At 51.7% G+C, this 17,480-nt stretch overlaps 1 protein-coding gene across 1 annotated transcript in view; it reads right to left on the bottom strand.

Moving 5' to 3' along the window:
- Positions 1-12,108: 12,108 nt before the first annotated feature.
- The window catches only part of LOC147008792 (uncharacterized), an 8,125-nt gene continuing 2,753 nt past the window's right edge, over positions 12,109-17,480 (bottom strand). Inside the window, exons 1-2 of the mRNA XM_085863767.1 lie at positions 15,725-17,480; positions 12,109-15,574 (exon numbers count right to left, since the gene is read on the bottom strand). The exon at positions 15,725-17,480 is cut by the window's right edge and continues 2,753 nt beyond it. Of these exons, the coding sequence (XP_085719893.1) occupies positions 12,843-13,622 (780 nt within the window). The 5' untranslated portion in view covers positions 13,623-15,574; positions 15,725-17,480 and the 3' untranslated portion in view covers positions 12,109-12,842. The remainder of the gene's footprint in view (positions 15,575-15,724) is intronic.

Raw genomic sequence — 17,480 nt, 5'->3', positions numbered from 1 at the left:
CGATTGCATACGTCTTCTGGTACTTGTCGGCCTTCAAACCACTTTAGGGCATAATGGCCATCCTTGAGTATCCATACATTTTCCTGTGGGTCCCAGCTGCAGGAGTGTGAGATTATTGCTGTTTTCCACACTGATACTACCAGATTGGTGCGTTTCAACTTCTCAAGTAGTACAGAACTGCAAGGAGGCAGGTTGCGAGGATCCGTTCCTTTGATTTTATACAAAGGTTGAAACCGGTTCTTTGGGGCCAAATGTGTCTCACCTGCCAGTGCTGTATCAGACTGAGGTTCAGAATGGGCTTTTTGAAAGTGTTGTGGAGTTAGGTTCTGATAACAGATACTGACAGTATCGTGAAGTGTGCCAGCTCCAGATAATGTTTCTGAATTCTCGTCGTAGTTGTCCCATGCAACACCAGTGGCAAGTCCAGCCTGCTGTAGCAGTCCATGAGGTGTGACATGACCCTTTTCAGAAACAGTCATGGCTAAGTCTGTTTCCAGTGATTCAACTATATTGTTGTGGTTACCAAATTCGCAAACCACCATTCAGGTCCCTTAGGTGAGGTATCTCGGTAAGTGCATGTGTAGTTAGGCCCAAACCCGTTGTCTAGTGGGAATACATGTCATTTATGCGAGCTGCGACTCTTCAGGATAGCCGTTTTTCTTTTACTATCTTTATTTTGGACCAACCGCCATGATTACCACCACAACCACAACATCAACCACCAACCACAACGCCGCTTCACCACAACCGCCACGACCTTCACGTCACACCTCGCAACCGTAGCATCGCCACCGTTCTTGCCCCGCTGTGGGTACCGGTGTTGGACTCGTGCAGGGCGCACGTTGAACAGCGTGTACAAAATCACGGATTTTGTGCTTCAAAAACGGATCAAAAACGACACACGCCCACTTTTTGCCGTCCAATTGGTGAGCGAGGGGCGATTTGGCCCCGCCTCCAGAACGATCGATATATGCAAATTTGTGGATCAAAAAGCCTTCACGCCCACTTTTTCTCGGGCCAATGGGGAGCGAGGTGAAAGGTCAAAGGCGAAGCTACGGGGGGGATAAAAGGACGGTGTTCGTCAGTCAGAGGAGTGTGGAAGTCTGGAGCCCGAAGCCTGCAGTAGCTGGAGAAGCTGAAGAGAGTCGAACGAGGAGAGCCCAAAGAAGAGTCCAGGGTGGAGAGTCCAGAGGCGGAGAGGTGGCAGCGGCGAAGGCAGACGAGGGGGTGCTCGCGACGGTGCCGGGAGCTGCACGCCCGAGGAAGGCCGGCAGCGCGACCTGGCCGAGGTGGAGACGCACACCAGGGATAATAAAGATCCTCTATACCCCGAGCATCAGCAACCCCCTCCTGTTTCCCCCCGCGCTGAGATAGTGCGACCAAGGGGGCCCCTTTTCCCACCCCCTGCCAGGCACTGTCCGCGAGGCCCGCGGAGTGAGGCGCCATCGCCGCTCCGCGTCTCATCACCAGACGGGTAGGCGCGACCCGGTCTCGGCCTCAGGCCCGCCTCATTCTTGGGGGTATTTCTTTTCCTTGGTTTTGGGTATGTGTTGTCGGCGCCGTCTGTGAAGTAGAATTGTATGTGTTGCCGTGTGCTCGGTAGTCGGTATTAGCTCTGCACTGTGTTTTCACTTTTATATTTGCTTTTTGTGTAAATGGAATTGTGTTTTCTTTTTTTTGTGTGCATTTGGTGGAATTGAATGTGTGTTTCCCGTGTGCCGCGAATAAATGTGCTTTATTGTTGAACTGTTCTCCCGCTTCGCTTCGTCATTTCTTTCTTTGAATCCTCATCTCGCTTCACGTAAAGGGTTGGTAGTGGGCTGAATACGCTCGATAATTAATCGAACCGTCGAGGTCGACGATAACACCGCTCGGTTATTCTGATAGTACGGAACGGGTCGCTTAAGTGGCCCGTGTCCGAAGTCGACCTGCGGCGAGGTGCGATCGCCCGGTCTACCCTCCGCGTGGGTACTTAGGTTGGTCGAATTTGGCGAGCAACCCTATCCCACGCGGGGGCTGATTGGCTCGATCGCGGTGAGACCGAAAGGTCCACCCGTGACTGGTTCCCGGCGTTAGTCCGAGAGGGTCACGACTGGATTGTCCGTCCGGTGGGCGACGTGCCGCGATTCGAGTTACGTGGCCGTCAGCACGCCGGCGGGCGCGAAAACCGCAACACTGGTGTCAGGTCGTGCGATACAAATTCATCGCCCTCCTCGCGGCACTGGTATCGGAGAACAGGAAAACGGGCTCTCCTGTCTCCGGCTAAATTCACGGGAATCGGTCCAGGGGTGAGAGAAGCGACCCCCGATTCCCTCCAAATTACGAGCGAGCAAATTAACCCTTCACGAGAAGCAAGATGGCGTCTCAAGGCGAGCGGGAGCCGGGGGTATTAGAAATGGATGTAGAATGTGTAGGATCCATGGTCCAGGATGGAATCCCCGAGCAGGAAATGTTGATTGTGCAGGAACACGGACTCGCCCAACTGAACCCAGGGCCCGAGGTGGGTGCGGCAGCGGCCGCAGTGTATGACACCTCCCCCCCCCCTCTCCACCAAAACCCTTCCCCAACCCTTGCCGAAACGGCTCAGCTGAGTGCATCCGACATGGCCCAGCTATGCGCCATGCTGGCGGCAATGAACGAAAAGATGAATGCGAAAATGATCGAAAAAATGGATGCAAATACAAATGAAGTGAAAACGAAGATGGATGCGAATACACAACAAATAAACGAAAAGATGGATACAAAAATAAACGGAATGGAAGCAAACATGAAGGAAGAAATGAAAAAGCTACGGGGTGAGACGCAGAACATGGGCCGATGCCTGCAGGCGGGCATGAAGGCCGTGACAAAGGAAATAATAGTTGAGACAAGGGAGGTAAAGGGTGAAGAGGTGACAGAGTTGGCAGAGACACGGGAGACAGAAAAAATAGAGGAGAGACTGCACGATGAAGACGGGGTAAGTGACGCACACACACACACACACACAGAGGTAGTGGAGGATAATGGGGGTGAGCTGGCGGACTGGGTAGAGACCCAGTGCGAGCACCTGGATGGCCTCCTCCAGGAACGAGGGGAGGGAGTATGCCCCCTTGAGGCGAGTCACGACCAGGTGAGTTCGGTCGTGCTTTGCGAGGTTGAGGGGACGAGTGCTGTGGACGGGTGCACGGAAAGCTTGAGGGGTATAGAGGCCCCGGAGACCCTTGTGGGGACACGAATCCCCAGTGTAGTTGTCCCTGTGTGTGTGGTGCAAGGCGTGAGTGCGTCCCCGTGTGTGGAAGCGACCCCGTGTGTGAGTGGTGTGGTGGCGATGGTGCCGGAGTGCGTGCTTCCCAGCACGCCGTGTGTGGAAGAGGCACCGTGTGTGAGTGTCGCCGTGTGTGTGAATGAGGCACCGCGGATGAGTGCCCCGCGTGTGTGGATGAGGATCCGTGTGTGGAAGAGACCGCGTGTTTGAGTGTCGCCGTGTGTATGAGTGAGGTACCGCGGGTGAGTGCCCCCGCGTGTGTGAGTGAGGCACGGAGTGTGGATGAGGAACCGCGGTTGAGTGCCCCCGCGTGTGTGGATGAGGCACGGAGTGCGAGTGAGGCACCGCGGGTGAGTGCCCCCGCACGCGTGAGTGAACGGCCGTGTGCAAGGTCGCTGTGTGCAAGGGAGACCGTGTGTGTGAGAGAGCGGTATGAGAGGGAGATGTCGGTTAGCATGCGGGAGCACGCAGCCGCGTCTCCCGGTGTGAATGTATTGGAGTGGACTGTGTGCGTCGTAACACGCAGGGGTGCGTGTGTTGAATGGCGACGACGAAGGCGACAGAGTAAAGAAAGCCGAGTAGCGGCTGTAGCTATTTCGGGGACCGTGCCGGGTTCACCCAGCAGTGAGCACGAGGTTCGTGCTGTGCAACGCACGAGACCACCACGTGCTCGCTTGCGAGAGTGAAGTCCCGGTCCGGAAACGCCAGCGGTGGATTTGCCGATCCCGCGGACGGACAAAGTTTAGGCAGGATTACGGATTTGGACCGGACGGGTTCTCCACGCGATCGTGTGTGTGAAGCTCCAACGGGCAAAGCACATGTGTTCGCGTGGGGAACCCCTCGAGACGTGTGGCTTGTGTTTTTTTTTTTTATGCGCACGGTGACGCCATGGCTGCACGTGGGGTTGGAATCCGGCAGGAGGGGTATCTCTGCCGGATGGTAACGTCCAAGGAGGGACGAGGAACACATGCAGCTGCATGACGTCACGGGCAGGTGCAAAGTGCGCGAGCTCTGAGTTGCCGCGCAGGTGCTGCGCATGAAAAAAAAAAAAAAACAGCAAGCCTCACTTTCGGGTGTACAGGATTCCTGGGCAAGGGGTGAAAGACCCCCTTACCTGGGCACAGGATGAAAACTAGTTAGGGGGAAGGGTTAGCTTAGTTAGACCGACTCCATGGGGCAGGGGTAAGTCCTCATGGAGTCCGTGGAATGGATTAGTTAGAGGGATTGTAGCCAGATTTAGGTTGGGAAATAAAATGGGATTACATTTGGAGACAGTGACAGACTTGTGAATGTGTAGAGGGGACGTAGTTTAGCTACGTAGTGTTAAAAGGAACGTGCTATTAGTGTAAGGGACGACGTGGGAGCACGAGTTAGTTAGGGGATGTAGTTAGAAGGATGGCAGAGTTCAGTGGTGAGTGTGTTGAAGAGTTGGTGAGTTATGAGGTGGAGACATGTTGAGTGAGTGAGGCCAGCGGGTCTGTGTGTGTGGAGTGAATGGGGAATGCATGGTGCGATGAGTGATTGGGGGGAGGAGTGACTCCCGCCCAAGGGACCCCGGGGTCAGTATAAAGTGAGTTAGTTGGGTTAGTCAAATTAACAAAAATGGAGGTCGTTTTGTTGTTGGTGGGAAAGTAGGCTCGAGACCCATTTGGAGGGGTGCAGGAGCCCTGTTGACGGGCTTGGGAGCGTGGCTGCGAAAGGTGAGTATCGCTGAGTGGGTACCCCGGGCACCAGGCTAGTCGGCCTTGGTAGGCCAAGGGCCCATGGGGGGCCGGGATAGAGTAGTGGGCACGGGTGCGCCTGCTTGGTGCGGGGGCCCGGGGCGCCATTAGCCGCGTGGGCAGTGTTGTGGGCACGGGTGACCCTCGGAAAGGGGCCTGGGAAGCCAGCCTGCCACGTGTGCGTTTCAGGGGAGGTGCCATAGGGGGCACTCCCCGGTGTTAGGGAGCTGGTAGGCTCGGAGGCAGTGTAGTGCCCGGGGGTGCCATAGCGGGAGATTCGGCAGAGGGTCGTGCCTGCCAAAGGGAGCCACGTGTCCCAGCCAGGAGACCGTGTGAGGGCACGGAGAGAAAATTGGGGGGCGAGGCCCGAAATTGTAAGGACACCAACACAGGCGACGGGAATCTGGGTTGTTAGAACCAATAGTTTAAGCGAGAGGCGCTTGTTGAAAGCCCCAGGGTAGTTTAGCAGTTAAATGGTTAGGGTAGATTAGGAGATGTACCCCTCCGCACCATCCATCCCCTCGCTGTCGTTGTGGGCCGCTGGACCCACTTTGGTTATAGATCGCCGAACTCTGGGGAGGCCATTCTGGGGCTTCGTTGGGCCTCGACACAGGACGTTAGCTCTCCCTTATTCCCCTCTGGGAAGGGAACGTAGGGGTTGGGAGTAGGCTAGGTGACAGAATAGGTTAGCCGAACAAGGACGATAAAGGGGGTTAGGGGACGATTTATAGTGGGGAAGTAAAAATAAAAAAACAACAAAAAAATTAAGGGGGCTAAATTGGGGTTTGACAAATTAAGGGAGTGGGTATGTACAGTGACAGGCAAAGGCGATAGGTTGGGAGGGAGACAGGTAGGTAGGTCCGAGCCCGCCTTCCGAGTGGCCAGCACCACCGCACCCCCTCCACCAACCTCCACTGAACGGCAAAGGCTGGCCAGCTTCATCGGCTGGCTGTTTTTCTTCAAGGCCTGTGCCGGCCAACTTCATCGGCAGCTGTTGTTTTGCTGCGAGGCCTGTGCCGGCTGGATCGTCTGCAGCTGCTGTGCTGCAAGGCCTGTGCCGGCCACTTCGTCTGCAGCTGCTGTACTTCAAGGCCTGTGCCGGCCAGTTCATCTGCCGGCTGTGTTTGCCTGCAGCGGCCTTCTTCTGAGGGCTGTGTTTGCCTGCTCACCTTTGCCATGCCATGCCCACTGCCCACGTTCACCAGCCCCGTTCAATTTTTGCTTTGCCCCCCCTGTTCATTTCCATGTGCGCCAGGATCCGCAAGGCAACAGTTTGCAAGCTGCGAGAACTGCCCTGTTGGCAGCTACAACACGGGCCTGCAGTGGCGGCCCGTGCACCGTGTTTGCGTCCATCCATTCATGCATCCATTCGTTGTGCTCATTGCGTGTGCCACTTGAGCTGGCACGGAGACTGCGTTTGTGCAGCCCATGCACCGTTGTGGTTCACTGCGTTCAGTTCAAAAGGGAAGGCCTTGGACTGCGTGTGAGCAGCCAGCCACGTTCCCTGTCACCTGCATTGTTTGAGCCAGAGACTGCATGCGGGCAGCCTGGCTCCCTGCTAACTGCTTTTCTTTTGCAGAGTTCAATGAACCTGGGCCATGGTTTAGTGTAAAATTTATAAGTTAAGGTTAAGATGTACTGTACATATGAGTGCGCCCCCGGCATGTCTGTCCTAGCGCCGGCAATTTTATTTAAGTCGTCCGTGTGAGTGAGTTTGTTTAGATAGTTACGCAGCCCTCAGGTTATTTATTTTGGGGACACGAATACCATGAATGGTTGAATACCTTGAAGAATACACGAATACCTTGAAGAAAAACGAATACCATGGATAGCCGTTTTTCTTTTACTATCTTTATTTTGGACCAACCGCCATGATTACCACCACAACCACAACATCAACCACCAACCACAACGCCGCTTCACCACAACCGCCACGACCTTCACGTCACACCTCGCAACCGTAGCATCGCCACCGTTCTTGCCCCGATGTGGGTACCGGTGTTGGACTCGTGCAGGGCGCACGTTGAACAGCGTGTACAAAATCACGGATTTTGTGCTTCAAAAACGGATCAAAAACGACACACGCCCACTTTTTGCCGTCCAATCGGTGAGCGAGGGGCGATTTGGCCCCGCCTCCAGAACGATCGATATATGCAAATTTGTGGATCAAAAAGCCTTCACGCCCACTTTTTCTCGGGCCAATGGGGAGCGAGGTGAAAGGTCAAAGGGAGGGGGTCAAAGGCGAAGCTACGGGGGGATAAAAGGACGGTGTTCGTCAGTCAGAGGAGTGTGGAAGTCTGGAGCCCGAAGCCTGCAGTAGCTGGAGAAGCTGAAGAGAGTCGAACGAGGAGAGCCCAAAGAAGAGTCCAGGGTGGAGAGTCCAGAGGCGGAGAGGCGGCAGCGGCGAAGGCAGACGAGGGGGTGCTCGCGTCGGTGCCAGGAGCTGCACGCCCGAGGGAGGCCGGCAGCGCGTCCTGGCCGAGGTGGAGACGCACACCAGGGGTAATAAAGATCCTCTATACCCCGAGCATCAACAACCCCCTCCTGTTTCCCCCCGCGCTGAGATAGTGCGACCAAGGGGGCCCCCTTTCCCACCCCCTGCCAGACACTGTCCGCGAGGCCCGCGGAGTGAGGCGCCATCGCCGCTCCGCGTCTCATCACCAGACGGGTAGGCGCGACCCGGTCTCGGCCTCAGGCCCGCCTCATTCTTGGGGGTATTTCTTTTCCTTGGTTTTGGGTATGTGTTGTCGGCGCCGTCTGTGAAGTAGAATTGTATAAGTGTTGCCGTGTGCTCGGTAGTCGGTATTAGCTCTGCACTGTGTTTTCACTTTTATATTTGCTTTTTGTGTAAATGGAATTGTGTTTTCTTTTTTTTGTGTGCATTTGGTGGAATTGAATGTGTGTTTCCCGTGTGCCGCGAATAAATGTGCTTTATTGTTGAACTGTTCTCCCGCTTCGCTTCGTCATTTCTTTCTTTGAATCCTCATCTCGCTTCACGTAAAGGGTTGGTAGTGGGCTGAATACGCTCGATAATTAATCGAACCGTCGAGGTCGACGATAACACCGCTCGGTTATTCTGATAGTACGGAACGGGTCGCTTAAGTGGCCCGTGTCCGAAGTCGACCTGCGGCGAGGTGCGATCGCCCGGTCTACCCTCCGCGTGGGTACTTAGGTAGGTCGAATTTGGCGAGCAACCCTATCCCACGCGGGGGCTGATTGGCTCGATCGCGGTGAGACCGAAAGGTCCACCCGTGACTGGTTCCCGGCGTTAGTCCGAGAGGGTCATGACTGGATTGTCCGTCCGGTGGGCGACGTGCCGCGATTCGAGTTACGTGGCCGTCAGCACGCCGGCGGGCGCGAAAACCGCAACAATATGATAACTTATACAATGACCAAAATGGTTCATAATTTCTATGACTTTCTGACTGCCAGTTATGCTTTACAACCCCATTCCTAGGCATAAATGTTTGGCTGGCTTTACAATACCCCTGGTTGTGGCAAATATAGCATCTTGAGCAGCTGACTGTACATAATGTTCTGCACACTGATTTGTCCCAACCTTCTCAGAACCTGTGTACAATACTCGATAAAATTGCAACAATACATCAGGTGGTGTGACTTGTCCTTCTGCAAGGGCTTCTGTTGTCAGTGGGTTTGGAAAACCCTTGCATTTTGCTCGCAATTGCTGAATAGCACCCCTGATGAAAAGTGCAACCTCCGTGACTTTACACTAAAAGTAAGTGGCATACTGCTTAGCACATATTATTGCATCATCTTTAGACATATTTCTGTTGTACAAAACATTACCCTCCTTGTTACTGGACTTTCCGAACACCAGATCAGTTCCAAAATGATGCAGTATCTTTTCAGATAATAACTGAACTTTATATGCTGCACCATCAAGTCCTAAGTCATCCAATATTGATTTGTAACGAGCATGAATAGAAGTCATGAGCTCAGCATGCTTGTCATCTTTGACGTGTTATTTTATGCACTGGACAATCATCTCAAAGGCTTTTTTGTGAATGTCCCTTGATTTTCTATAATCAGTCTTTTCACTTGATGAACCTACTGCCCTGTGGGCTTTGTTGACATATGCTTTACGACAAGAATGGTGATATTTGACTTCTTTTGCAACAAAGTCCACATGTCCAATTTTGGCAAGAAGATGTGTGTCCTGAAGTATAATCGTAGCATATTTTATGGTCTGCTCAGCATCTTTTGTTTCACAACTGCTTATCAATTGAACTTTATGATTCACAGTTTTATGTTTGTTGTTACAGAAGATACAAATGGCTTGAAACACCCCAGATGATGAGGCTTCCTGATGCTGTATATGTGATCTTAATAGTTTGTTTGGCAGATCTGTTAAAGGTGTGCTAATGGGATTAACTGTGTCTTCTGTAGTTTTAGAAACTGCTGTGAAATTTTTGTAACAGATTGTGTGATATCCTATACTGTCACTGTCGTTATAGTCTGTGGGTAAACTTGCACATACTGATGAATATTTGGAGCTTGTACTGAGTTTGGATAGTCTGGAAGTTTTAGCAGCCATCAATTTATCCCAGGATCTACTGTCAAATGGTTTGATTTCATCTTTGCTGTGATGTCCCGTGTGCAAAACACATGAGCGTGTTGTTGATGGTGTAGCCATTTTTACCAGGTCAGCTAATGAAAAATACAACAAACACTCAAAGTAAATTTACAGCAAAAACTTCTTCATTGCTCTGGACATGCTTTAACCACCAAAGGTTCTATGTGCTCAGCAGAATTGGTGCACATCCAAGACATCATTATTAATACTAGTCTTTATTTATACAAAGGTTTGGAGTATTTCATGATGAAAAAAAACACACATTGATTTTCAAAAGACCTTTAATGCGAATGTTCAATTGACAAGGCTATAACAATTCACGAGATATACAACGCCAACCCTAGTATGTAAGTAAGAATGTACACAGTGATTTTTCCAAAATGACATCAAGAGAATGGATATTTTTCTCTAATTTTTGGCCATAAACAGCACGAATAACCATAAGGATCATCCCATATGCCATTATAGTAACCTTCCCCAGGTCATGAGCTTTAATTTGATACCCGACATGCCGAGGTTGCCATGTGATATTGCATCATGAAAGCTGAAACTGATATTTTCTATTTTTGCAGAAAATGCAACCTGCAACAATAAGAAAATGGTATTTTTCACATAGAACGCAGAGGCTTTGGCCATGAAGAAATGGATTTTCAGAATGTACACAAAATTCTGAGTTAGAAAACATCCTCAAACCTTTTGGCCTCAGACGGGTAAATAAAAGTGCCCAAGCTCCTGGTCTATTGAGAGATCGGGCCAAAAACGATATATATCACAATCTCAAAATGTTATGGATGGATTCACATGAAACTTGGTGGACAGGTTGGGAGTGCCACGAGGAAGAATTGGTTCAATTTTGGTGAAGATCCAGATAAGAAAATTATTTAATTTGTAAAGTGATTCTTCACCATTGAGAGATGGGGCTCAAAACGATATTGCATGATATCTCAAAAAGTTGTGGACGGATTCGCATAAAACATGGTGAACACGTTGGGGGCATGACGACAAATTGATTCGATTTTTGTGAAGATCAGGATCCAAGAGTTTTTCCAAGTGATTCTTCTCCACTCAGAGATGGGCCAAAAACTATGTATCGCATGACAGCTCAAAAAGTTGTGGACAAGTTTTGACAAAACGAGGTGGATGAGTTTGTTTGGTGATGAGAACAAGCTGATTCGATTTTGGTTAAGGTCCGGATTCAGATCCGACCAAACAGCGGCATACGAAATGTAAACTGTTCAGCCTGGCGGAGGTAACCGAGTGCCATTCCGTTTCGCCAAATGTCACTCCATGAGTGGTTTTTCATTTTCTTGTTTGTTTGTTTGTTTGTTTTCCGGGCGATATGTCAGCCATCCTTTGAGCGAGGAAGCTGAAATTGAGACGAAAGTGAAGATGTGATTTTAAATAAAAAACGGTATTTTCTGTTTTTTGATTATTCAATTAATTAATTAATTACTTAATTATTATCGATTTGTTAATTCCTTATTTATTTTGCTCCTCCCTCCCTCCCCCTTCCTCACATCCTCTCCCTCCTGCCCTCTCCCTCCCTCCCTCTCTCCTTCCTCCCTCCCCCTCCCGCCCACCTTCTCCCTCCCCTCCCGCCCACCTTCTCCCTCCCCTCCCGCCCACCTTCTCCCTCCCCTCCCGCCCACCTTCCGCCCTCTCCCTCCCGTCCACCTTCCGCCCTCTCCCTCCCTTCCGCCCTCTCGCTCCCTCTCCCTCCTTCCCCCCACCCTCTCCCTCCCTCCTTCCCCCCACCCTCTACCTCCCTCCTTCCCCCCACCCTCTCCCTCCCTCCCTCCCTCCCCCACCCTCTCCCTCCCTCCCTCCCCCCACCCTCTCCCTCCCTCCCCCACCCTCTCCCTCCCTCCCCCACCCTCCCCCTCCCTCCGTCAGCCTCTCGCTCCCTCCCTCCGTCAGCCTCTCGCTCCCTCCCTCCCCCCACCCTCTCCCTCCCTCCCTCCCCCCACCCTCTCCCTCCCTCCTTCCCCCCACCCTCTCCCTCCCTCCTTCCCCCCACCCTCTCCCTCCCTCCTTCCCCCCACCCTCTCCCTCCCTCCTTCCCCCCACCCTCTCCCTCCCTCCTTCCCCCCCACCCTCTCCCTCCCTCCTTCCCCCCCCACCCTCTCCCTCCCTCCTTCCCCCCCACCCTCTCCCTCCCTCCTTCCCCCCACCCTCTCCCTCCCTCCTTCCCCCCCACCCTCTCCCTCCCTCCTTCCCCCCACCCTCTCCCTCCCTCCTTCCCCCCACCCTCTCCCTCCCTCCTTCCCCCCACCCTCTCCCTCCCTCCTTCCCCCACCCTCTCCCTCCCTCCTTCCCCCCACCCTCTCCCTCCCTCCTTCCCCCCACCCTCTCCCTCCCTCCTTCCCCCCACCCTCTCCCTCCCTCCTTCCCGCCCACCCTCTCCCTCCCGCCCACCCTCTCCCTCCCTCCCACCCTCTCCCTCCCTCCTTCCCCCTCCCGCCCACCCTCTCCCTCCCTCCTTCCCCCTCCCGCCCACCCTCTCCCTCCCTCCTTCCCCCTCCCGCCCACCCTCTCCCTCCCGAGCGACCTCCCGAGCAAACCTCCCCCGACACCATCAAACGCCCTCTCAGCCGACAAGGAGGCACATCTCACCCAGCCAGACCAGAAGCAGATAAACATTCCGAGGCCGGAAGCTCACTGTCTGGAAGCCGTGGCGCCAATGCCAAACCCGACTGACCTTGGGTGGGGATGCTGAACAGCGCCGTCGGCTGTGTGTAACAACCCACGCATTACAATCAGCTGAGATTCCAACGTATGCCCAAACGGCCTCGGGCGAGAACAGAGAGTTGCGCCCCAGGCGCCAGGCACGTCTGACCTTGCCGAAACCAGAGGTGGGGGTAACGCTGAACAGCGAACCAGCCCCGGCTCTGAGTCGATCTCTGAGACCCACACGGCAATTAGACGGTAGCAATTCCATACAAACCACACATCAAACCCAGGCCTGTCATAAATCAATAAGAACATCATCTGTGCAAATGCAAACTCCTTGTTTCGTACAGCGCGTTCTTCCGATAAAATCCCCGCACATGACAAAGTAACAACCCGTGGCCCGTGGCAGCGGGAGGTCAATAAAACCTCTTTATTTGCCATGATCGCCCCCAAAGCCTTCACATCACATCCGTTATAACGAAAATCCCATCGATTGATCCCAGCCAAACATATTCTCACACATGAACTGTCGGCATTCATTTCAACAACGTTAAACTGCATCACTTGAGCAATGAACATCAAATACGCAGTGAACAGCAACCGATGAACCACATCACGTGTCCGTCTCTCGGTTGTCGTCGCAACATTGCAATGACCTGCTTGTCGTCGACAGTCGCGATCCGCGAACTTCTTGAACGCAACGGGCTCGCTGCAACTCCCCGTTGAAATCGCCTGAACGACAGGCGCGCATTGCATCATGAGCACAGCCGAAGCGCGAGAGCTCATCGCGGCTGGCACGGCTCCCGTTGCTCCCGAACCGCAGATCATCGTTGCAGGAAGCAATGAACGGCCGCTCCCGTTGCATCGATGCGGCTCCTGCCGCCAGAACCTCGCCCTCGGGTCTCGAAGGAGGCACCGGCGCACCTGGAGGTACGAACTGGAGATCCAGCTCAAGGTGCGCCAACCAGTCCCGGCCCAAAAGGGCGGGCCCCTCCCCTCGTACCACAAACACCGAGAGTAGGGCGCTTTTACCCCGGTAGACCACCGAGACGTCTGCCACCGCAAGCGGTGCAATCGCTTCACCGGTGTACGTGCACAGCGACAAGGTCGTCTTGACCAGGCGAACACCGCGAAGACTACGAGCCACCCGCTCGCCCATGACCGACACTGCAGCCCCGGTGTCAACGTAAAACACGGTCGGCTCGCCATTCACCTCGACCTCCACCGTGATTGGTCTTGTCACCTCCGGACCAATCGAAAACACACTCAACATTGGTTGCATCTCCTGCTCCGGCCCGCCGGCATCGCTATGCCCCGGCTGCAGGCCGCTTCCCAGGTCACTGGGGTCCTCCCGCACCTCACCATCCAAGACCCCAACGGAGGCCCCCGCCATCCGACACACGCTTCAAATGTCCCACCTTGTGACAATGCAAACACACGGTGTTCTTATACGGGCACACTCGTCGCAGGACCACCACACCCCCAGCACCCCTGGAAATCCACCTCGCTCCCGGTGCGGCCGCGCTGCGGCGCGCGCCCCCGGCCCGCACCGCCAGATGCGCGCGCGACCTGGGGCACCTGGGTCATCGCGTGGACCCCGGGATCAGCCGACATGCCCCAGCTGGAGCTACTCATTACGTCTTGGCCGGCGATGGCGCGGACATCCGTGAGCGTCTGCTCGACAGCCAAAGCAGTCCCGACCGGAGAGTCGAATGTAACGTCGACACCGCGCATCCGCAGAATGGCTGCCACCATCTTCGCGTCTTGCAGACCTGAAATAAAACGATCTCTGAGTCGCGCCGGACGCTCCTCTGCCGTAAACTTGCAAGCCACGGCCAAATGCTTCACCCGTGCCACGAAATCTGCAACGCGCTCCTCCGCACCCTTCGCGAGGTGATCGAACTGGTACCGAGCGAGCTGCAATGACTTCTCTGGTGCCATGTGGGTCTTCATCTTCTCCACGATAGCCCGTCATCACTGGGCTTATCTGGAGCTACCAAATCACTCAGCAGCCGGTAGTGCTCCGTTGACAGCGAGGCGAGCAAGATCGACTTGCGTTTGTCTTCATCATCCACATCATTCGCGTGGAAATAGCAGCCCAATTGTTCAGAAAACAATTCGAAGTCATCTCCCATGAAGACGGGCACGCGCCCGTGCGCCATGCCCCGACCTTCTGTCATGCTCGAGCTGGCCGTGCTGGTGAGACGCCTGGCTCCGGAGCCTGTGCGTGCGAACCTGCGATGCGCTCTTCGCGATGCACTCCTCCGGAACCTCGAACCGCGAGGGGTGCGCTGAGTTACTCGCTGCCGATCCGAACCCAACCACCCAGCACACGCCGATCCAAACAGCCTCGTCGCCAAACTGTGGTGTCGTGGTAGTGGTGCTCCAAGGCAGACACGAGCGGGGGAACAGTTCAACCCTGCTTTATTGCACGAGCGAGAGCGTGAGTGTACGTTGCCCGTAACTCCCCTTTATTACATACTCTATGCACTCTACAAGCCACACCACTTACAGGCTCCCAGGCCACAACGGCTACAGCAACCACTACAACGCCTCAGGCGGCGCGCACTCCTATATCCCTTGCAAGCACGTGATCACGCCGACCACTCCTCCACCACGCTCCCCCACATCATGCCCTGCCCCCGCAGGCCCGCTACACCACAACAGCTAATTCGACTATGGCATAAGTATTAAATTTATAAAGCACCAACAACAATTATAATTGAGAGTACATGAATAAAATTATTTTTCTTCCACAATCCCCCCTTTTTTCCTATCAGGAAAATTTGAATAATTATATTACATATTATCACCATACCCCGCTCCTTGAGGAGAAAAGGTATTCGTAACACAAGTTCAATCAAGAACGCTGGATGACGACCATCTCAATAGTGTCCCAACCAGGTTTGTGAGTGCGTTTCCATTTAATTCATGGCCTGTTCATCATGTGTCAAAAATCGAAAAGACATGCTACCCGAAGTCAGAAGATAAGTAGGTCAGGGTGTAGATTGAGCAGCACCCAAGGGGAAACAGTCGAGGCATTCTTTGAGCTGCAGAGAAGGTAGATCTTGGCAGGTACGAGCTTGGGCCCGACACTGGGTTGAATGAGACAAAAAGGACTCGAGAGGTGACCCAGAGATCCAGCCCCAGCAGAGTTTGGGGCCTCGTAGCAACAGTTTGTGCAATCAGGTTTGATTCACCAAGTGAGCTGTGCACGTTGGAGGCAGCCGTGATGGCTGCACGAGCCCCACCCGCAACATTGAACACATGTTGCAGATGACTTGCCGTGTGGACCTTCAGGGCCTTCGTTGTACATTGTGTAACCACAGCAAGTTTACGATGTATCTGCAGAGCAGAAATTTGGGAGTGTGGTTGGGGACATTCCTCCAGGCAGGCACCACGCAACAGCGACGTTTAAGTCTTTGCCTTGCTGTGGTTTGACTTGTCCAACCTTCTCTTCAGTGGGTTTTTATTTTTTTTCTCTAACATGCTCACCTTATCTCCTCAGGAAGGAGGTAGTTTCATGATCACGAGTTGAATGCCCAATCACCCAAATCTGGGTTCCCCTATCGTCCAATCTTTCGGTGGAAGTTCTTCCAAAGCTTCGTTCGACAAAATTGTACACTACATAGTTCAACTGCTCTCAACACTCCAAAACAAACAAAATCAAGGTTCAGCATCGATTAAACACCAACCAGTAAACGTCATGGGCTCATGTATTTCAATAAGACTGACAAAGGTTCTTGCAGAAACATTTAACTTGCATTATATGTTATATCAATATTCTATCACTTTCCTTCCCTTGTTTTTCACACCTAAACGACATACTAAAATATACAAAAGGCTCAGTTGTATGTACACTTAAAAACATTCACCTCATTTGCTATTTCCATGTAGAAAGGGTAAGTCTTTATCAGGGTTCCAATTTGCAATCAATAATTCTTTTCACCATCCTTGAAAAAGAAAATCCCTTCAAGTCAAGAAAAAATACCCCATCTGTACAATAATTATGAAAGTTAGCTACTTCTTTCTTTTTCAATGTATTGTAATTCGTCTCAGCGATAAGTACAACACTCAAACCCAACAAAAGGACAGGTTCCCTTATTTTATTTTTTTTGAGCAAGTACCAAATCCAAAGCGATTTGATTTTGCACAGTTACCATTTTAACATTTGCAATCATTTTAACATTTTATCTGCTAAACAATTCACAGTTTAATTCACAAGCAGTTCCAGAGCAACTGCCATTATTTATTGATTTATTTCCAGCTAACTTAGCACTTCCGTACTGATGAAAGATGGTCAAGTCAGTGTTAGAAATACCTCAACTGACTTAAGTAAACGTACAAGAAGTACCACTTAATCAAAAATCACGTACCTGCCCAATTAATCAGAAGACAGATAAAATAGGTAATATTTAAATTGGCTTGCAGCATCATTGCACTCTTCATTGATATAATTCTTTCATTCTGACCGATTTAACATTCATTTCACATGATCATGCCTTCTGTACTCCGTATAATTCTGGTTTATCGTTTGTTTGTCTTTCTACAAAATGTAGAGGCATTTTACTTAAATTACAGTCAGGCCAGTACCAGCCACAAATCAGTGAGAGCAATAGTTACAATACATGGTACAATTCCTAATTCCATTTAATTGATTTCATAATTGCTGTTTGTCTTGCCACTCTTCCAGCCATTCTGCATTATGGTTATGTAAATACCATGCTGCTTTCCCTCATAACTTGATTTTCCCTTGCAGTTAACTTATGATTGCTTATATGTAATGTTGACCAATCTGTCAATCAATTTAATAACAGAGACCTTCTTTCAATATTTTGTAAGTACCTCAACTTAATGTATTATCTCGATTCAATTCTCAGTAACTTTTCCCTTTCCTCAATTAACAGATTAACAAGGTCCATAGCTGCAGTGATTGAAAATATATCAATCAATCAATCACTACAAGTTATCAATAACCTTACTGTGATATAACCAATCATTCACATCTGTCCCAAATTACTGGTTTAAAGATACGGACTCTAATTACACCGCACTGTCACTTGAAGACCCAAAATGCATGTAAATTAGGATTACGAGACTTGTATGATAAAAGGTTTCTCAATTTGTAATCTCAAAACAAAAGTTGATACTAATTATAACCAAAAGAAACATGATGGTTCTCAATGAGTTCCTTTTTTTAAAATGAGCTTAGTCTGAAAGTAATTAACACAGTTACCATACACAACCTTGA

The sequence above is a fragment of the Eptatretus burgeri genome, chromosome 18 (assembly GCF_056783735.1).
Source record: "Eptatretus burgeri isolate ZD-2024b chromosome 18, Ebu_testis_v1, whole genome shotgun sequence".
NCBI lineage: Eukaryota > Metazoa > Chordata > Myxini > Myxiniformes > Myxinidae > Eptatretus > Eptatretus burgeri.
This window is presented reverse-complemented; position numbering and strand designations above follow the sequence as displayed.